The sequence below is a fragment of the Phyllopteryx taeniolatus genome, chromosome 1 (assembly GCF_024500385.1).
Source record: "Phyllopteryx taeniolatus isolate TA_2022b chromosome 1, UOR_Ptae_1.2, whole genome shotgun sequence".
NCBI lineage: Eukaryota > Metazoa > Chordata > Actinopteri > Syngnathiformes > Syngnathidae > Phyllopteryx > Phyllopteryx taeniolatus.
The window spans coordinates 23,061,611-23,083,078 of record NC_084502.1 but is presented as its reverse complement, the minus strand read 5'-3'; the positions used below and the strand labels follow the sequence as shown (position 1 = coordinate 23,083,078).

At 41.7% G+C, this 21,468-nt stretch overlaps 3 protein-coding genes across 7 annotated transcripts in view; 1 reads left to right on the top strand and 2 right to left on the bottom strand.

Moving 5' to 3' along the window:
• Positions 1-84: 84 nt before the first annotated feature.
• nmnat1 (nicotinamide nucleotide adenylyltransferase 1) lies at positions 85-10,006 on the bottom strand. Of its 2 annotated transcripts, none has more exons than XM_061781684.1 (5): positions 9,967-10,006; positions 7,115-7,252; positions 6,812-6,995; positions 4,763-4,887; positions 85-2,753 (listed from the first exon to the last, which is right to left on the bottom strand). In XM_061781684.1, exons 2-5 carry the CDS (start codon positions 7,227-7,229, stop codon positions 2,353-2,355), a joined length of 825 nt encoding a protein of 274 aa, XP_061637668.1. In that variant the 5' UTR covers positions 7,230-7,252; positions 9,967-10,006; the 3' UTR covers positions 85-2,352. The 2 variants fall into 2 exon arrangements, with proteins under 2 accessions (XP_061637668.1, XP_061637679.1); XM_061781695.1 differs by lacking the exon at positions 85-2,753 and adding an exon at positions 2,808-4,353.
• Positions 10,007-10,088: 82 nt separating this feature from the next.
• On the top strand, positions 10,089-15,719 carry lzic (leucine zipper and CTNNBIP1 domain containing). The gene is made up of 7 exons (XM_061781709.1): positions 10,089-10,283; positions 10,481-10,607; positions 11,645-11,780; positions 14,069-14,167; positions 14,256-14,351; positions 15,212-15,287; positions 15,366-15,719. The coding sequence occupies exons 2-7, from the start codon at positions 10,507-10,509 to the stop codon at positions 15,419-15,421; spliced, it is 564 nt and encodes a 187-aa protein (XP_061637693.1). The 5' UTR covers positions 10,089-10,283; positions 10,481-10,506; the 3' UTR covers positions 15,422-15,719.
• Positions 15,720-18,223: 2,504 nt separating this feature from the next.
• clstn1 (calsyntenin 1) overlaps positions 18,224-21,468 on the bottom strand; it is a 50,449-nt gene continuing 47,204 nt past the window's right edge. For all 4 annotated transcript variants that reach the window (XM_061781587.1, XM_061781607.1, XM_061781598.1 and 1 more), the window contains one exon: positions 18,224-21,449. In XM_061781587.1, the coding sequence (XP_061637571.1) occupies positions 21,255-21,449 (195 nt within the window). In that variant the 3' untranslated portion in view covers positions 18,224-21,254. The remainder of the gene's footprint in view (positions 21,450-21,468) is intronic.

Below are 21,468 nucleotides of genomic sequence, written 5' to 3'. Positions count from 1 at the left end.
AAACAAGACTGACACTTGATGAGGTTTTTATGTATGTGTGGAATAACAATAAATGTACAGTATAAGAAATACACCTATTCCAAGTTGCAAAACAAAGTCAGCTGTTTTATTCAATTTCTAGTGTGAAAACAAGTCAATTTTCCCATGCACAGCACTGCCAACACGTTAAGAAAGTTGTCTACCTTCAGGTTGTCGGAGTGCGAGGTGGGAAAATTTTAGTACACCTAGCACAGAAGCATACACTAAAACAATCACTTCACACACTGGAATATCTATGTTGTTTTATCACATATGCAGTAATACCTTGAAGTTGGGAGTTTTGGAAAAATTCGAATCCTTAGCATTGGAAATCTCATCATACAGTAGGAGGAAAAGGTACGTATGTGAACATTTTGGAAATTCTTAAATTTCTGCATAAATTGGTCATTGAATGGAGTCAGATCATGGGGAGGAATTAACTGAACTAATTTAATAACCGCTTGACCCTCCTTTGGCAGCAATAACCACAACCAAAATTTCCTCTAGTTAAAGATCAGACATGCACAATGATCAGGATGAATTTTGAAAAAATGACATTCAAGAACAGGCAAGAAATAAAGTAACTGACATCTATCAGCCTGGAAAGGGTTACAAAGCTATTTGTAAAACTTTCGGATTTCAGCAAATCACAGAGAGAGCCATTATCCTCAAATGGAGAAAACATGGAACAGTGGTGAAGCTTCCAAGGAGTGACCGGCCTTCAAAAATTACTCCAAGAGAACAGCAATGACTCATCCAGGAAGCCACAAAGGAACTCAGGACAACATCTAAAGAACTGCAAGCCTCCCTTGCCTCAGTTAATGTCACAAAGGAACCCAGGACAACATCTAAAGAACTAAGGTCAGTGTTCATGACTCAACAGTAAAGAAGAGACTGGGCAAAAATGACATGGCAGAGTTCCAAGGTAAAAACCACTGCTGACCAAAAAGAACATCGAGGCTCGTCTTACTTTTGTAAACAAACATCTGAATGATTCCCAAGACTTTTGGGAGAATCTTCTATGGAGTTTTTGGAAAGAGTGTGTCTCATTACATCTGGCATAAATGTTAACACAGCATTTCTGAAAAAGAACATCATACCACCAGTCAAACATTGTGATGGTAGCGTGATGTTCTGAGGCTGTTTTACTCCTGCAGGACTTGGACGACTTGCTGTGATTAATGCAACCATAAATTCTGCTCTTTACCAGAAAATCCTGAAGTAGAATGTTCAGCCATCAGTTTGTGACCTCAAGCTGAAGCACGCTTGGGTTGTGCAGCAGGACAATAATCCAAAACATATCATCAGCGTGTTAACCTCTGAATGGCTTAAATTTTTATTTTATTTGTTTTAATTAAAATTTTGCAGTGACCTAGTTAAAGTCCAGACTTGAATCTCATTGAAACGCTGTGGCATGACATTAAAAAGGCCGGCCGTTCATGCTTGAAATCCCTCCACTGTTGCTGAATTAAAATTCTGCAAGGAAAAGTGGGCCGAAATATCTCCACAGAGATGTAAAAGACTCATTGCCAGTTATTGAAGACGCTTGATTTCAGTTTTTGCTGCTGAGGGTGGCACAACCAGTTATTAGGTTTAGGGGGCCTTTACTTTTTCATACAGGACCAGGTAGGTTTGAATTTGTTTTTTTCCTGAATACATTCATTCATTTCATTTACTTGGGTTGTCTTTGTCTGATATTTACATCTGTTTGATGACTTTAAACAAAGTGGGGAAATTATGCAAAAATAAGAATTTGAGAAGGAAGCCAATATTTTTTCACAGCAACCTACAATAAAACTGTGTATCCACCTGTTGGCATGCATACAACAGAATAATAGGTGTTCAACTAAACAAGGCCCAGTTTTAGTACAAACTTTGTAAATTTGTGAGTAATGTGCGTTGACATCATCATTATTTTTATATAGTTTTGTGACTTTTTGTTTGATGATGTTCCATTAATTTTTTTAAAATGTAAATGATGTGCCTTAGCTCAATAAATGTTGGAAAAACTGCATTGGTGGTTGATTTCATTCTATATTTGTGTGACAATTCATGTCAAAAATTGATGTGCGAGGTCCATTATTGACGCAGTGAATAAATGACTTGCTAACTTCTGTTTATGGCAATTAATTATTGCCTGTATAATTGCTAAAGGTTCTATGATGATGACAGTTTGGACTCTTAAACAAATTATAACAAATAAAATTGCTCTCAATGGGAAATTTTGTTTTGAAGGATATCCAAATTTAAGGATCGACACTATTACTGTTTTGTGGAGTAGGCACTGGTAAAAGCTTTAAATAGTGTCATTTCACTGTAAAAGCAGTCTACGTTTTAACCAGAGGGGTCACCTACGTATCTTTGCAGGGGTGCGAGAACCACACCGGCGTTGTTCTGCTCGCTTTCGGCACTGTAGAGATGATGCTCATGGATGTAATGAAGCACGTTGTCCGGCAGCAGGTATTTAACACTTCGATCGCGACGCAGAGCCCGGCGCACGTGCGTGGCGGAGATGTCGTTGGCCACCCACTCAGGGACCACGTGGATGTTCTTGCGGTGCTTCCACAGCATGTCTGACCGGTGGATGAACTTGTGTGGGTCGCTGCCACAGCGTGTGATACACACCAAGCCGAAGCGGCCCACTATTTCTGAGATGTCTTCCTCCTTCCACAAGTTGGAGATCCCGAAAGACTCGAGGACATCAGCACCACACAGCAGCATCAACTGAGTTGCGTCTGCAATTCCAGTAGAGTTTAGTTTAGTCAGACTGTTATTCATTTCTTAGTTATTTATTTATTAATACCTTTGCAAAAATCTATTGTCAATATAGGCTAATGTACGTGTAACTTTTAGGGTAAAAAATATAAAATAATTTAATTCATTTTGGGAAAAGGATGTGAAATTACAAAGATGCAATTAATTTTGGAACAAACGATGGAACATAAAAAAAACTGGAAAAAAAGAAGTGCTGGGAACACTTTCCGGATCCACTAAAGGTCACTTAGCCGTTAATGCTTTTGTGGCTATTTTTGGAAGGCACTTATAGACATGTCATGTCCTCACACATCACCTTTAAAATGATAAGAAACACCCAGTGTAAAAATACAGCTTGACGCATCCATCGCTTGCTATCAGTCACAAGGAATGGATGAATATTTATTGGTCAATGTTTTATTTAAAAAAAAATAATAATAATAACAACATGGAGGATGGTGCACTACATGCACTATGAATGATGATAAGTATGTTAAATTAGGAATGAACTCAATAAATTACTTTCCATCTTTAATTGTATTTCTATGAATTTAAAAAGACCTCAAACCCAACCAATTCATTGTTTTATTCTTATTTTTTTTTTGTCTTTGACTGAAAAAACATAGAAGTCAATGACAATGTAGTGATTCACCCACATAACTTCCATGTAGACAGTAGGGGTTCAATTCCAACTCAGGGATGGTGTGAATTGAGAGTCTGAATTGTTGTTTGTTTAAACGTGCCCTGCGATTGACTGGATTGACTGGATTGACCTGCAACTCTGAACAGGATAAGTGATGCAGATGGCTGGATGAAATTATTTTTTTTTATTATGTATTTTCTACACGTTAAGTAATTGTACAATGTCACACAAGACATTCCAGACATTTTATTGTATTCTTTTTATTTTACCCAGTCCTGTTCCACGCACCACACACCAAACCACGCTATTGACCGAATAACTAAATAGCAAAAAACAGCAAATAGAAAATAACATATAGGTCACTTGTTAATGTTCATGCCCATGGAAATTATCATAAATGATGAAGATGGAGGAGTTAAATGTGAATTGTATATAAATATAGCAATGTGTCAATCACAATGGTAGCCATCAGCTGAAGCATTCACTATTTTTTTTCTCAGCAAATGGGACGAATAAAAATACAAACCCATTTTCCAATGAAGTTGGGACTAGGGACATTGTGTAAAATGTAAATAAAAACAGAATACAATGATTTGCAAATCATTTTCAATCTATATTGAATCAAATACATTACAAAGAGAAGATGGTTAATGTTCAAACTGATCAAATTTGTAGTTTATTTGCAAATATTCACTCATTTTAAACACGTTCCAAAAAAGCTGGCACAAGGGCATGTTTACCACTGTGTTACATCACCTTTCCCTACAACAACACTCAATAAGCCTTCGGGAACTGAGGACACTAATTGTTGAAGCTTGGAATTCTTTCCAATTCTTGCTTCATGTGCAACTTCAATTGTTCAACAGTCTGGGGTCTCCGTTGTCGTATTTTGCACCACACATTTTCAATGGGAGCCAGGTCTGGACTGCTGACAGGCTCTTTCACAACAAAACCACACTGCTATAACACATGCAGAATGTGGCTTGGCATTGCCTAGCTGAAATAAGCAGGGACGTCCCTAAAAAAGATGTTACTTGGATGGCAGCATATGTTGCTCCAAAACCTGTACGTATCTTTCAGCATTAATGGTATTTTTTGAACAGTCCTCAACTTTCCCAGTATTCTGTTACCCATCCCAGCTTTTTTGGAACATGGAAAAAAAAAAAAAAAACAATGTTCATCAGTTAAAATTAAACATTAATTAATTAATTAAAATTAAATGTATTTGTAGCGTATTCACCTGAATATAGGTTGAAAAGGATTTGCAAATCATTGTATTCTCTTTTTATTTACGTTTCATACAATGTCCCAACTTTATTGGAATGTAGCATAGAGTCCTTCACCTACCTCTTTTGTTGTGATATGATGCATTCTCAACATAATTCTCTTCAATGCGTCTCTTTTTGGCATACTTGACAGTGTCCACCTGATCACCATTTTGCTCAGCTGCTGTTAGTTCTGAATAGTGATGCCTGTGGAGATACAGAACAGAAATTTAGGACTAATCAACTGTAAACCAAAAAAAGAAAGTGAAAGTTGTTAAAGGTGTGAATATTGTGGAAAAGTGACTTTTTAATAGCTTATATAAAAATACTGGATTGCTTCTCCACCCTTTTGGGGAATTGGATATTTGTGTTCGGCCATGTGTCCGCTGCATGGGCCTCATGCATGGACCCACACACTAACTAAGAAGTGTAATTTAATGGCTTGATGATGAAGTGCTGCCTCCATGTGGGAAAATACAATGGAAATATTGAATCCTTGTAAGCATTTCTTTTCACCCTCTAGGCTTAATCGTTCCACCCTCAGTCAGTGTCTAATGAAAGCCGTACTCAGCACTGGCTCAGTCATATAGGGGGTGGGGTGAGTAGTGACTCATTTGCATGAGACAAAACCGCCCCAAAAAATGAGGAATTTTAAACAGAAACAATTTTTTATCTTTTGTGTATTTTGATTAAATAATGTCAGAAACCAGCGAAAAATTTCAATAAATTGATACTTTAATCAGGTTCAAACACTTTTTAACAATCGATTATTGTGCCGGCGACACAGTGGAAGACTGGTTAGCACATCTGCCTCATAGTTCTGAGGAACGAGGTTCAAATCCCGGCCCCGCCTGTGTGGAGTTTGCATGTTCTCCCCGTGCCTGCGTGGGTTTTCTCTGGGCACACCGGTTTCCTCCCATATACCAAATGTGTGAATGTGAGTGCGAATGGTTGCTTGTTTATATGTGCCCTGCGATTGGCTGGCGACCAGTTCATGGGGTATCCCGCCTCTAGTCCGATAACAGCTGGGATAGGCTCCAGCACGCCCGTGATCCTAGTGAGTATAAGTGGTATGGAAAATGGATGGATTATTATGTCGATTCTATCCATCCATCCATCCATTTTCTGATTTGAACCCCGGTCCTCAGAACGGTGAGGCAGATGTGCCAACTACTCTGACACCATCTGCCAACTACTCGGACACCGTGCCGCCATACCCATTCTAAATGCTGATAAAAGGTTCTACCATATAAAGCAAATTTTTGAGCAGTGAGGGTTATCTTTAAGGCCTGGGACAAACAAAGATGAAACATTTTATCTGCTACAGACACCACACATGAAGATAAACAAATCTGACATGTAATGCCAAGATCAGACTACAGGATTTGAAAATGAAAAGTGTAGCATGTTTGATTTATTTTTTTTTTTTTTATATCTTCCGCGTAGTGTGACATGTCAACGACAACTCTCCGACAGCGCACCTTCATGTCGACCAATAGGATTGCGTAATGTGACCGGCGCATCACTTCCTGTGCTTGCCGTTGTCAAAATACACTGTCGCTGTTGTCAACATTTATTAACGCGCACAAACCAATGTTTACCGAAGCTTTAGAGCATGATTTGACAGAACACCGCCATATTTTACGTACAAGTGGACAGGAGGCGAGGTACACCCTGAACTGGTTGCCAGCCAATCACAGGGCGCACAAACAAACAAACAACCATTCGCACTCACATTCACACTGACAGGCAATTTAGAGTGCATGCTACCATGCATGTTAGCTGGGATAAGCTCCAGCACGCCCGCGACCTTAGTGAGGAGAAGCGGCTCAGAAGATGGATGGATGGATGGATGGATGGATGTTAGTGCTAGCACTAGCTTGCTAGGATACATAACGCTTTGTTGACTACTTTTGAGCCATATCGTATTAAAAGTATGTGAACATACAATCCTTGAATAATCTACTCAACACACCACAGACCAAAGAGTAATCCTATAGGATAAATTAATAAGACATAAGATTGTCTGGCGTTAGATGTGCCTGTGGCAAAATCCGGACAAAAACAGCCCGATTTTGTGTGTAGTGGGCTTAAGGCAACACAAGAGAAGGAGAGTTGTTCACTCACTAACCGAATCACTTTGGCTGTCTCCACCCACTCAGGCTGCAAGCTCTCCCATGCATCCACTGTGATCCACTCAGAGTTCTCAGTTGCCAGTCTGGCCATTTTCACACGATGGAAAGCCTCGATCAGACCTTGCTTCTTGTAGCCATCCCCAACCGCAGACACGATGCCTTTCACCACCTTGTAGCGACCTTTCAAAATGTAATTTAACCTTTGTGTGAGAATCACATGCCCCTGCAACCCCCCCCCCAAAAAAACCAAAGAAACACACACACGCAAAGCATGAATGAAAGACCAGATGATACACAACCTGTGTCTTCCAGATAGTCTCGAGCCAGTTCAAACATCCTCAGGTGCATGTTGGTGATGGGATTAAAGGACCCACATGCCAGAAGGACCACTCTTGTTCTCCTCTCAACTTCCATGCTTCATTCTGGGCAGAGTTAGCCTGTCAAGGGGAAAAAAGTGGTTAGCACTGCCACATCACAGCAAGAAGGCTGTAGGATTGAATGTTGAACAGGAGAGCGGTGGAGAAATGTATAAATGAATGAATGAGTTTATGAGGGTCTGGAAAAACATACATCTGTCAAGCCGTTCTGACTGAGAGATTATAAATCTGAAATGCATGCAATCAATCGATCAGTGATTCTCAAAGTGTGGTACTGGTACCACAAGTGATACACTGGCTCCCTCTAGTGGTATGTAATTTTCTGTACCGCTTATCCTCACTAGGGTATTTAACTTTTTAGTTCCAAAACTCTTCTTCTTCTTTTCCTTTTGGCTTGTCCCGTTAGGGGTCACCACAGCGTGTCATCCTTTTCCATGTAAACCAATCTCCTGCATCCTCCTCTCGAGCACCAACTGCTATCATGTCTTCCCTCACGACATCCATCAACCTTCTCTTTGGTCTTCCTCTGGCTCTCTTGCCTGGCAGCTCCATCCATCCTCATCATCCTTCTACCAATATACTCACTCTCTCACCCCTGGACATGTCCAAACAATCAAAGTCTGCTCTCTCTAACGCCGTCTCCAAAACATCTAACCTTGGCTGTCCCTCTGATGAGCTCATTTCTAATCCTATCCAACCTGGTGACCCCAAGAGAGAACCTCAACATCTTCATTTCCGCCACCTCCAGCTCTGCTTCCTGTTGTTTCTTCAGTGCCACAGTCTCTAATTCGTACATCATGCCTGGCCTCACTCCTGTCTAATAAACTTTGCTCATCATCCTAGCAAAGAATCTCATCACATAACACACCTGACACCTTCCTCCACCCGTTACAACCTGCTTGGACCCGTTTCTTCACTTCCTGACCACACTCACCATTGCTCTGGACTGTTCACCCCAAGTATTTTAAGACATCCACCCTCGTTATCTCTTCTCCCCGTAGCATCAATGTTCCCCCTCCGCCTCTCTCATTTATGCACATATTTTCTGTCTTATGTCGACTAATCCCCATTCCTCTCCTTTCCAGTGCATGCCTCCACCTTTTCTAACTGTTCCTCCATCTGCTCCCTGCTTTCACTGCAGATCACAATGTCATCGACGAACATCATGGTCCATGGGGACTCCAGTCCAACCTCATCTGTAAGCCTATCCATCACCACTGCAAACAGGAAGGGGCTCTGGTCTGATCCCTGATAGGCTTTCTCTAGATCTACAAAGACACAATGTAGTTCATTCTGACCTTCTCTGTACTTTTCCATCAACATACTCAGGACAAATAATGTAACTGTAGTATTCTTTCTAGGAATGAAACCATAATGTTGCTCATAAATACGTCTCTCCTGATTCTAGCTTCCACTACTCTTTCCCATAACTTCATTGTGTGGCTCATCAACTTTATTCCTCTATAGTTCCCACAGCTGCTCTGCACATCCCCCTTGTTCTTAAAAACGGCATCAGGCACCTTCTCACGTGCTAGAATTCTATTGAACAAGCTGATCAAAAACTCCACAGCCACCTCTCCTAGATGCTTCCATACCTCTACAGGAATGTCATCAGGACCAACTGCCTTTCCATTTTTCATCCTCTCTAATGCCTTTCTAACTTCCCCCTTACTAATCATTGCCACTTCCTGGTCCACCACATTTGCCTCTTCTACTCGTCCTTCTCTCTCATTTTCCTCATTCATCAACTCCTGAAAGTATTCTTTCCATCTATCCAGCACACGAATGGCACTAGTCAACACATTTCCATCTCTATCCTTAATCACCCTAACCTGCTGCACATCCATCCCATCGCTATCCCTCTGTCTGACCAACCTGTAGAGATCATTTTCTTCTTCTTTAGTGTCCAACCTGGCATACATGTCATCATATGCCTCTTGTTTGACCTTTGCCACCTCTACCTTCGCCCTACGTCGCATCTCAATGTATTCCTTTCTCCTCTCCTCGGTCCTCTCTGTGTCCCACTTCTTCTTATCTTACCTCTTGTATGGTTTCCTGTACTTTGAGGTTCAACCACCAAGTCTCCTTCTTCTCACAATTACAACTTTATTCTCGTAATATTATCCTTTCATTCTCTAAACAAAAAATAATCTGACCATCCCCATGACATTTTTTCGAAAAGGCTTTGAATTGAATAAATACATAAACGACTCTTTGTTTTTTTAATCTAGTAGCATTATAATTATGTCACAGTCATCCAACCTTTTCAAAAATCTTGTTACGATTATAAAAAATTATAATCTTTCAACCTTTGTTTTTATAACTCTCTAATAGTTGCCACTGGTAGCAGGTGTACAAATTTGTACTCACACGTCTGCCTCCCAATTTTGAGATTCAGGGTTCGAATTTTGTCACAACACGGACTTGCTGTGCTGGGTTTTGCCTGTTCGCCCTCTCCGGGTAAAGCGGCTCCCTCCCAAATGAACATACATTTTAGGTTTACTGAAGGCTCTAAATCGTCCACAAGTGTGAATGTGAGTGCTAATAGTGGTTTGGATCCTGTCCAGAATGGGCTCCGCCTCTCGCTTCATCAGCTACGTTCTGCTAGGTTAGCGACGTTACAATTGCAAATAAACACCGATAACGTTAGCACGTTCGCTTACTTCCCAAAATAACAATGAAGATAACACTTCATCTCAGAATAGAGAAACATTACGAGCAAATACCGAGAATCCTTAGACATGACTTGAAAAATAGCTGTAGGAACTATTTACCAGACAACTCGACTGCAGTCAGGCGCTCGACCGGTGTAACCAACTTCCGATATGACGTAAAAGACAACCTTGCCATTCTGAATGCTGATTGGCTGAGTCCATTCTGAATGCTGATTGGCTGAGTCGACCAGGAAGTCGTAGCGAACCGCGCCCGCATTTTTGAGCTGCGTTCACGATCGCAAACAGACCACAGCAAACACATCGGGGAGTGGTTTCAACCGCGCCGAGAAGACCATCCGGGTTTCGGTCGCCGCGAATATTTTTTGTCCCCTCATTAATTGCGCCACGGATCCAACTTGTTTCCAAACCTGGTCGTGGTGAGCCTTCGTCCCATATCTAGCATGCTATATCAAACTGTCCAGCCAAATAACCTCAAGAAGCGCACTTCAGTGAAATCCCCGAGTTCGATTTGACAGCACGATGTCACTCTCCTCGATGTGTACAATTCATCCAACTGTAGCCCCTGTTGCACGTTAACTTGACGTGTGATAAATGAATCCCTGTCTTGTGTTAGGTGGCGTTGAGGGCAAAGCGAAGAGAATGGCTTCCCGTGGAAAGTCTGAAACGGGCAAACTGAGACAAAATATGGAGGAGCAACTTGACAGACTGATGCAGCAGCTGCAGGATCTGGAGGAATGCAGGTGGCGCATGGAGTACACGAAACATACTGGGTGACATTTGATTTACTGGTGTTGCTACTCGAGCAGTTCCACGGTGGTTGCACGTCAGCCTCGCAGTTGGAAGGTTCTGGGTTCAAATGTCTGCTTCGGCCTACCTGTGCAGAAGTTGCATGTTGTGTCTGTGCTTGCGTGGTTCTTTTACTGGTACTCCGGCCTCCTCCCACATTCCCAAAAAAATGCATGTTTGGTTCACTGAAGACTAAATCACTGGTGTCAAACTCCTGGCCCAGGGGCCACCGGATCACTTTGTGTACTAAAGTAAATAAAATGTGTCTACTTCATTATTTTTATTTTGCTCGATAGGATGGTTCTTTTAATTTTGGTATAAAAGCTATACTGTAATTGCAATTTCCACTTTGAAGTACTGATATTACTAACATGTAGTTTCACCTAATCCAATTTCGAGTCGCTGATGGTGTAGTGGTACATTCGCCTGACTTTGGTGCAGCCATTGTGGGTTCAGTTCCCACTCAGTGACGGTGTGTATGTGAATGCGAATGGTTGTCCGTGATGGTGATGTGCATTTAAGGTCACATCTGATTTGTTAAACTCAGATAAACGCCACACGGGTGCAAAAGAGCATACAATACCACTTGCGTATTAATTTATTACATGTCTTTGTGATGCACATATTGCATGTGTCATTATCGCGATGACAATATTCTTTTGATATATTGTGCAGCCCAGCCCTATCACAAATATAAATAACTTTTGATGACAATTTGTTTGTTAATTGCAGGGGCAATTGTGTATAATATGACGAGGTGACCGTATATTTCTATGGTTTTCAGTCTTAACGGCCCTCTGAGGGAAACCAAAACTCTGATGTGGCCCGAGATGAAATGAAGTTTGACACCTAAATTGTCCATGGGTGTGAATGGGTGTTTGTTAGTGATCCCAGTGTGGACACGCACTATAGAACATGGATGGATGGATTCTAGAAGAAAAAAAACAAACAGTCACGCTTTCTCGATGTTCACAATATGTCATGGTTGCAGGGAAGAGCTCGATGAAGAAGAATATGAGGAGACAAAGAAAGAGACATTGGAGCAGCTGAGTGAGTTCAACGACTCGCTGAAGAAGATCATGACAGGGGACATGACGCTCGTGGATGAACTCAGCGGCATGCAGTTGGTATGCGCAGCGGACACACTCAGCAACTTGTGTCTTGTGACATCAGCGAGGTTTACCACCGATTAACCAGAATGGCTCTCAGTACAGTGGCGTACATGCATACCAATTGTTAACATCTTCACTGATTTGCGGGAGACCCCACACATGATGAGGGGGGAAAAAATGCTATTTGTTTGCTTAACGCTCTTATATTGTGTGGCGTACTTGAGATGAACACCACACACATAATGATGTCAGTCGTAGTACCAAGACTAACCCGCGAGAGTCAGCATGGTGATTAGATTTGATTTCAGATGCCAAAATACCAAGATTATTGTGTTCTACACAAACTATGACAGGTGAAGTTGAATAAACGGCAACCCTGTCGGTTGCTGCCGAGACATTTTACATCAGTCGCTTCCAGACAATTAATGGAGTGATCAATTCCACACAACAGAATTCTTAAAGTCGTCGTAAAGTGAAAATATGTCTTCTTAATTTGGCACACAACAGAAGAGTGTTGTTAACTGCCCTGCCAAATTTGAATGTCTGAAAACAATGGGCAAGTACTGTATATGAAATGCGACTTAACAATTGTGAAAAATCAAGCTATTCTCTCCGCTCTGAAACTTCGCCCCGCTCAACTGTCAAGTGCAAATCTAATACCACTACTATGACCTAAAAAAAAAAAAAAAGAAAAGAAATCAATGCTACTTCGTTTAGCATCTTTCTTATGCCTACATGTGACTATATGTTTGCGACGGCTGTGGCTCAGTTGGTAGAGCGGGTCGGCTACTGACCAAAGGACTAGTGGTTTGAATTGCTGCTCGGACTGTCCACTGTTCAAGTGTCCTTGGGCAAGACACTGAACCCTAAATTGCCTTATCTGGTTAGAAAAAGGACAAATTTGTTTGAGCTGTAAAAATACATGCCCTTAAAGTGTATCATGTAGGACTTTCCCCTCCCACCCCCATGCTCTTCCGCCTTCTCTCCCTGACATGCGGGTATTCACGGCCGACAACGATGCGCTCTAACGCAGCCACGCCAGCCCGAAGACCCGGTCTGCCACACGCTGACTGACAAGTCAGATTAGAAAAAAATAAAAAAAATCTACAATCCTCGTGATTCTGCCTTTCTCTGTGTCAAAGATGATGCCAAAGTGCATCATCGGGTGCCTTTTTAGGAAAACTAAAATGGTTAAAAACAGTTTAATGGTATTTTTCCACAATTGAATATAACATATGCAGCCTGAAAAGGCCATCACTGAATCAGAATTTTTGGATTGAGTCATATTCAGCCATCACACACACACACACACACACAACAGCCAGGCCCACTGAGAGCAAATTAGGGTTCAGTGTCTTGCCCAAGGACACTAAGACATGTGGACAGTCAGAGGCGGGATTTGAACCAGTGACCCTTCTGTTATTGGACAACCCGCTCTACCAACTGAGCCACACCGTGAGCTGGTTTGTATTTGTGCTACTTTGCCTAGTATTGTGTACTTTATTGTAATCTTCCAGCCTCTTCTGATAGGTAGATTTAATCACATGACACCGTCAGTTCATAGTACACGCAAGGAGTCCAGTAAAAGATGCGTTAGCTTCTGGATGCATACAACCATCGTGTAACTGGAGTCAAAATGATAACCCCAATATTATGGATTTTGTTAAACGTTTCCTCTCCATAGATGCTCACTATACAGCTGCCATCATATCAATACTGATTGAGAAGTCATTCATTACTGTCAACACGAATAACGAAATCAGGATTTAGAGGGCGAGTCCAAGCCCTAGTTCTCAGTTTTTGCACATTTTCAGCAATTATTTTCAAACATGTATTATGTAATTACAAACTAATCTTTTAATTCACTTTACAACGTAATTAATTATCAATTAATGGCTTATTCTGGAGGCATGGTGGACGACTGGTTAGAGCGTCTGCCTCACAGTTCTGAGGACCGGGGTTCAAATCCGGGAGTTTGCATGTTCTCCCCGTGCCTGCGTGGGTTTTCTCCGGGCACTCCGGTTTCCTCCCACATCCCCAAAACATGCAGGGTAAGTTAATTGAAGACTCTAAATTGCCCGTAGGTGTGAATGTGAGTGCGAATGGTTGTTTGCTTATGTGTGCCCTGCAATTGGCTGGCAACAACTTCAGGGTGTACCCCGCCTCCTGCCCGAAGATAGCTGGGATAGGCTCCAGCACTCCCGCGACCCTTGTGAGGATAAGCGGCTCAGAAAACGGATGGATGGAAGGCTTATTCTCATCAGCAGTATCCATCTGTGACATATACTGTATGTTTTATTCAGGCCATCCAGGCTGCCATCAGTCAAGCATTCAAAACTCCAGAGGTGATCCGACTTTTTGCTAAGAAGCAGCCGGGACAGCTCAGAACCCGACTGGCAGAGGTTTGAATTGTATTTTTTTATTTGTTTGTTTTGTATCTGCTGGCTTCCACCTTTTCCCACTGACCTTGTTTGACATTGTCATTTACAGATGGACCGTGACGTCATTGTGGGGAAGCTGTCTCAGGCCGAGTACACACAGCAGAAGATGGAGGTGCTCGCAGCACTGAGGAAGCTGGGAGAGAAGGTGAGCAAAATGGGACTCACTGGTTGAGCCACACACAGTACAAGGGCCACACCTGAAAGAAAAATACCGGTACTACTAGAAAAACAGTCATATTTTTTCAGAAAAAAGGTCTTAATACATTAAATGAATGAATAAAGTCACTAATGGTGTAGTGGTACACTCGCCTGACTTTGGTGCGCCCGAAGTCAGCTGGGATAGGCTCCAGCGCCCTGCGGCCCTAACCAGGATAAGCGGTGTTGAAAATGGATGGATGGAGGTCTTAACATAACGTTATTTTAATAAAGTAGTATTTTTACAATGGAAAGTCAAGGAAAGAGATCACAGGAGCAGTTTGTTGCCATTTGGGAAAGATTTGCCCCCGATGAGGGAAAATTCATCCATGCTTCTTCTATCGCACTTGTCCTGATTAGGGTCACGGTTTAGCTGGAGCCTATCCCAGCTGATTTTGGGCGAGAGGGGACGTAGAACTGTGAGGGAGATGTTGCAACATTATGAGATAGAAAAATATTCTTATCACGAGATTTTTGTAAAAATTGTAGTATTACAACATTTCTTAATAGTCTGTAATACTATGAGATAATTTAGATTAGATTTAAAAAAAATCATTCTACAGTATTACTTTTTTGAAATCTAAAAAATTCTAAGATGTTTATTGAAGGTAAGTGTGCTATGAAATTATTGTAATTTTTCCAGACAAAAACAGAATTAAGGTTTATGTTTATGTATTTATTTTTTAATTTTTTTATATATATACTTCTGTCTTCAAACTTTTAAAAAGTTGTATTTTTTCAGAATTTTTTTTTTAAAAAAACATACTGTTACAGTACAATTGCAGATAAAGCAAATCTCCGTGTTGACAGCTCACAACTCCAGACGAAACATTCCTGGCAGAAAACGCCACGGCTACTTTGAGCCAGTTTGAAAAAGTGACGGCGGGTGAGTAAAATGACATTTTTCATGATAAAAATGAAATGGGATTTGCACATATTCATTTTTTCCATCCTTCTTTTCCAGGGTCTGAAGATAAAATACTGGCTTTAGTGAGTTCTGGTGTGAAAACTAAAGCATAGCCTGCATCATTTTAAAATAAACTATTTTAATAAGTGTTTTGAGAAAAAGACGGTTGCTCTTGTAAATAACAAATGCACTTGTGGTTGATGTAGCTGCTTTTTAATAGTATTCTTTTATATGCCTTCGTGTATTAGATGTGTACGTTATAGCAGGTACAAGAATGTGATTTGCTTTAAAGTGGTAAAAAAAAAGTTGTATCAGAAACGTGCTGTTGTGTTTTGTGCTGTTTTTATTACATTGTTTATCTTAAACAAAAAACCTGATTGTTAAAGATGTTCATTGTCATTGTGTGCTGCATGATGTGGCCCTCTTATTGGACGAATGATGTGATATTTACATACTAGTATTACATAGGAGTATTAGGACCTTTAAACAAAAAAAAAGCAATAGTATGAGAAAAAAAATCCACTTTTTTACATGTACACTACATTCCTTAAAGTATTTGCTCACCTGCTATGACTCGGATATGAATTTAAGGGACATCCCATTCTTAGTCCAATCAGTTTTAATAGGACATCGCTCCACCCTCTGCAATTATAATATCTTAAACTCTTGTGGGAAGGTTTTCAACAAGGTTTAGGAGAGAATTTATGACCATTTTTCCAGAAGCGCATTTGTGAGGCCACGCACTGATGTTTGACGAGAAGGCTTGGCTCTCATACTCCGCTCTAATTCATCCAAAAATGTTCTATAGGGTTGCGGTCAGGATTCTGCAGGCCAGTCAAGCTCATCCAAATCAAACTCTCTCATCCGTGTCATTATGAACCTTGATTTGTGCACTGATGCTCAGACATGTTGGAACAGGAAGGGGCCATCTCCAAACTGTTCCCAGAAAGTTGGAAATGTCCAAAATATTAGTCCCTGAGCTCCAGTGAAAGGAACTTTTAATGTTTCAGGACCCCAAGAGATTTTGGATATTTGCAACTTTGTGGGAACAGTTTGGAGATGGCCCCTTCCTGTTCCTTTTTGGAGTCCTTGGAGGGGGTGCTGGAGACCGCTCCTGCTTGGGACTCCCTCATTCTGCTGGGGACGTTCAACGCTCACGTGGAAAATGACAGTGAGACCTGGAGGGGAGAAAGGGAGCTCCTAAAGGCTTTGGATGTTGTGCTGGTTGACACACCTCTGCAACATTGCATGGACATCGGGGACAGTGCCTCTGGATTGGCATATCATGGTAGTGGTCCCCCTTTTTTAAGAAGGGGTGGGGTGCTCCGGGAGTATGGGGGTAGTGGACTGCTGCCAAGGCTGCCCTTTGTCACAGATTCTCTTCATTAACTTTATGGACAGAATTTCTAGGTGCAGCCGGGGTTTTGACGGGCTCCGGTTTGGTGACATCAGTATCACATTGCTGCTTTTTGCAGATGATGTGGTTCTGATGGCTTCATCAAGGCGTGATCTCCAACTCTCGCTGGAAGGTTCGGATGCTGGATGGTTTGCAGCTGAGTGTAAAGCGGCTGGGATGAAAATCAACACCTCCAAATCTGAGGCCGTGGTCCTCAATCGGAAAAGGGTGGAGTGCCCTTTCCGGGTCAGGGAGGAGATCCTGCCACAGTTGGAGAAGTTCAAGTATCTCGGGGGTCTTGTTCACCAGTTAGAGAAGAATGGAGCGGGAGATCAACAGGCGCTTCGTTGCAGCATCTGCAGTGATGCGGACGCTGTATCAGTGTGTCGTGGTAAAGAAGGAGTTGAAACAAAAGGTAGACCTCTCAATTTATCTATGTTCCTATGGTCGCGAGCTGTGGGTCATGACCGAAAGAACAAGATCGCAGATACAAGCTGCCGAAATGAGTTTTCCTACCCAGGCTGTCCTGGCTCTCCCTTGGAAATAAGGTGAGAAGCTTGGTCATCCAGGAGAGGCTCAGAGTCGAGCTGCTGCTCCTCTGCATTGAGAAGAGCCACATAAGGTGGCTGGGACATCTGGTGAGGAGATCTCCCAGATGCTTTCCTGGTGAGGTGTTCCGGACACATCCCACCGGGAGGAGACCCCAGGGACGACCCAGGAAAACGCTGGAGAGACTACGTCTCTCGGCTGGCCTGGGAACGCCTCGGGATCCCTCCGAAAGAGCTGAAGTGCCTGGGGAGAGGGAAGTCTGGGCTTCCCTGGTTAAGATGCTGCCCCTGCAACCTGACTTTGGATAAGCGGAAAAAAATGGATGGCTCTGACCATGGTTCACTGGAGTCCCAAAGCCTTGGAAATTGCTTTGTAGCCTTTTCCAGACTGATATATTTAAGTCACTTTAGTTCTCATTTGTTCTTTAACTTATTTGTGTCATGGCACGGTGTGTTTCTTTTGGAGAGCTTGCAGCCTACTTTACCGTGTCTGACAGCTACTCTTTGGGAGATTTCTTGAAATATCAAATCTAACCATACAGTAATCAGGCCTGGATGTGGCCAGTGAAATTGAACTCAGCTATCCAAAAACTATGATTAATTACAGTTAATTGATGATTTAACAGGGTAGGTGGGCATTTCAATCCATTCAGTGGACACGCCACAATTTTGGAGCCTCATTTTATATACTTGATTTATTATTATTATTTTTTAATTCATTCAAATTGGGCAGGCTTGTTAACAGCACTCTTCTCTGTGGTGTCTCAAATTGATAAGATTTTTTTAATCTTCACTTTCCACAGATTTTAATGAATACAATTATATAGAAACATCATTTTGTATTATCTTGTGTTGTCTTTGTCATACTAAAATTGGCCGGATTGTCTTAAATATTTAAGTGTGATAAAAGCGCAAAAACAAAATCAGAACTCAGGAAGGGCACAAAGGAAGGAAAAGCGACAGACCCTATATTCCATTACATTCTCCTTTATTTTGTTCACGAGCAAGCATCAACTTGACTATAGTTTGCCTCTCTATTGGTAGTAGAAAAGTGAAAGCAGGTCCGAGAAGCACAAAGGAAACTTCCACCACCAACTCTCAAAACATTTCCACATTTTGAGCAAATATGTCAAAGAAAACCTTGGGGGGGGGGGGGGTGGATGTGTGAAGGAATAAGTGGATCACGTCTCCGCACTCCAGTCTCACACATCATGAGATGTTGACTAACTTGTGGTTCATGCGACTTTAATACTTTAAGTGTTATTGTTTCACTCTAGCAGTATTGCTGAGACATTCAATTAGGGAGAGTGATGTGTCGCTCAATGGGGCTGATCACAAATGTGATTTGTTGGTGCACACACGCACACATTTGAAATGTGATTCCCAACAAGAAAATGCCACTACACACTCACACACACAGGATACTCGCGTATGCTGCCAAAGCTTTGTCATTACGTACTGTACATCTGGTTAAAGGTGGATTAGGGACAATATCTATAGAAGATACACAATGGATCTACAGCAGCTACACATCAACATGGACAAATCGACAGTGTGTAAAATCAAAACTAGCCGCGCTTTATTGTTAAGACAGACTCATTAACGTCAGTAAGAAACCGACCAGTTTACAGTTACAAATTAACAACAACAACTTAAACGGCATTAATCGAAGCAAGGGCTTTGTTACATCTGCTCATTGCACTATGGCCAGCAAAAGGCACTCCCATCATCAGGCCTACAGAGGGGACTTTGCACAAAAATCATTCTAAGCATATTTGCATGCAAAACGACATTGTTCTCATCAGCCTCTTCAACTCATAGGAGCCATAACAGAATTTCCACCATTTACCCGTCTTTGCCATTTTACACAGAATGCAGCAAAGTGAGATGTTGCCGCAATTGTGACATCGACAATAAGATTCAAGTCTTTCAACAGCGACAACTGCTGTCCAGGCATCGGGACGGGAGAAGAGCATGTCAAGGCCCGCCTTTCGGGCACTCTATTACGGTTCCGATACAACCTCCAAAGGCAAAAAAATTGCCAAGTTGATTTGGTACCCCCCATTCCAGAGATACCGACCCTCCAGATTTCCCAAAAATGAGGATCAACTAAAATCCAGACATCTAATTCTTCTGATCCCAAAATAATGCGCCATTCACGTCAAGTTTCTTTCTGTATATTCTCATTGGTACTTTTTTCCAGACTTTTTCTTTTCTTCCTCAAAATATGTCAGCATCCTTACAAAAATGTTGACTTCGTTCGTTTAATTATAACCTTTGATTCCATCTTACTTTGTTGTAAAATGACTTTTTAATTTTAACTTCATGAATTCAAGGCCCACTCAGACTGAGCAAAAAGATAAGTAACAAACATGACAATGAGTGTGCCACAGCTCAGCTGTGGCACATTAAATTATTCAACTTGACTTAATTGTTTTGAAAATGATTTATTAAAAAAAAACATACTTGTATCTTAGTTCCTCTATTTATGCCAGCGACATACAGTGACAGGCAGAACAATAAAATGTTCTTCCACTAGATTGCAGAACATCCAAACAACCTGCATATCCACCTGTTGCCATTCATACAAAAGAATAGCTTTGTGTTAAACTAAACAGGCTCAGATTTCACATTTCAATTTTTGAGTAAACTGAGACAAGATCGTGTTTTCAGTCTCCTGCATTTCCATTTGGTGGCATTTTTCTAATGCAAAAGTTCGGAAACTATTCGATGGCCATAATTTCCGGCGTTCTGCAGACTACTGCCGCCTGGGCCTTCCAGGAAATGGGGAGGGTTGGCATCACTCATCTGTCTGCTGGCGCCATTTATAAATAAGTAAATGGCAGTTTGAAGAGGCAGTGTAAAAGGGGACCACATCTGCTCCTTATTCGTGTGCATGTAAGGTACATTTGGGAAATGATATATACAACGTTGTCCGGGAGGAGAATCAAAACGTAGTCATTTTTGATGAGTGGGAGGACTGTAGTTTACGAAATGTAAACAAGCTCTGCAGTCCTACTGTCCAATATTCAGTCCAACACCCAATTGTTTTCACATGGAGATAAATGCTTGAATATTAGTTGACATTAAAACAGCCGTGCCGTGGACAATTTACTTTACAGGTCACAAGACGCTTTACTTGGAGCTGGTGTGCTAATTTTTGAAATACGCTGAGGATGGAAGGTTGTCTTTTAAAGCTGCTCACGGCCCACCTTAACAACCGTCGTCCATTTGCACACTGTAAATCTCGTCTGTACAACGGTGAGATCAAGCAGGAATGAAAAGGGCGCGCGTGCAAGTAAAACGACGCGTGTCTCCTCTGTGCGAAATTGAGAGCAGAAACAGGTTTTCAAAAAAATAATCCCTACAACATTGGTCATGAAAGCCAACACTTTTGTACAGATTTTCAGCGACATGCTACAACATGCGTGACACAAATACTAAGCATTTGTAGATATTGGACCCTGTGGCGGAGGCCTTCACGAGCACATTGACTAATTACATGGTTTCTTAATATTTACAACATCTTTAAAAACCAATGGATCGCTCTACACATATGACTTCGTCATGCACTAAAAGGTTAAAATGCAAAGAAAACCAAGCAAATGGTGGTCTAGCTGCTAAAAGAGTTAATTCAAGTCACTGGTCTACCAGGGTGGATTTTAAGCTGCAAAAACAAATCTAAAATGATTCTGAAGCCTTGTGTGGGAGAGAAAACTAAAAAGTGCACGGTTGGCTTCCTCACACACTGGAAAAGGAATTTTGGTCAAGATTTCCTCTGACTGCAAATACAATAAATTAAATAAAACAAGTGGCGGATGACTACACAACATTGAGTACCTCCACTAAGATGACAAGAGGGAAATCTTGACCAGGATTTTTTTTTTTTTTTTTTTAACATCACGGCTCCTTGTATTCATGTAGTGAAGATGAACATCTGAATGAGTGCAATTAGTGATGTGTGTGTGTGTGTGTGTGCGCATATGCATGTGCATGTGTGTTCTAGTAGGTGAGGGTGGAGTCGTCCCATTCCAGCTGCTGCTGTCTGCTGGCCCCCTGCTGGTCCTCCTGCTCGCCGCCCTCGTCATCCTCGCTGCTCTCCGACTCGGCGCTTGTGATGTCGTCTTCCTCCTCCCCTTCCTCACTCTCCTCCTCCTCTTCCTCCTCCTCCTCACTGCTGTGCTGGTCTTCGTAAGTCTGTTCAGGAACAGGCATC

Excerpts from the sequence above, each read along its gene's own strand:
- nmnat1 (XM_061781684.1), bottom strand. The coding sequence starts at position 7,229 with ATGGAAGTTGAGAGGAGAACAAGAGTGGTCCTTCTGGCATGTGGGTCC. Across the intron at positions 4,888-6,811 it reads GAGACAGCCAAAGTGATTCG|GCATCACTATTCAGAACTAA; the intron begins GTTAGTGAGTGA and ends GTATCTCCACAG. Across the intron at positions 2,754-4,762 it reads ATCATATCACAACAAAAGAG|ACGCAACTCAGTTGATGCTG; the intron begins GTAGGTGAAGGA and ends CTGGAATTGCAG.
- lzic (XM_061781709.1), top strand. The coding sequence starts at position 10,507 with ATGGCTTCCCGTGGAAAGTCTGAAACGGGCAAACTGAGACAAAATATG. Across the intron at positions 10,608-11,644 it reads CAGGATCTGGAGGAATGCAG|GGAAGAGCTCGATGAAGAAG; the intron begins GTGGCGCATGGA and ends TCATGGTTGCAG. Across the intron at positions 15,288-15,365 it reads GTTTGAAAAAGTGACGGCGG|GGTCTGAAGATAAAATACTG; the intron begins GTGAGTAAAATG and ends CTTCTTTTCCAG.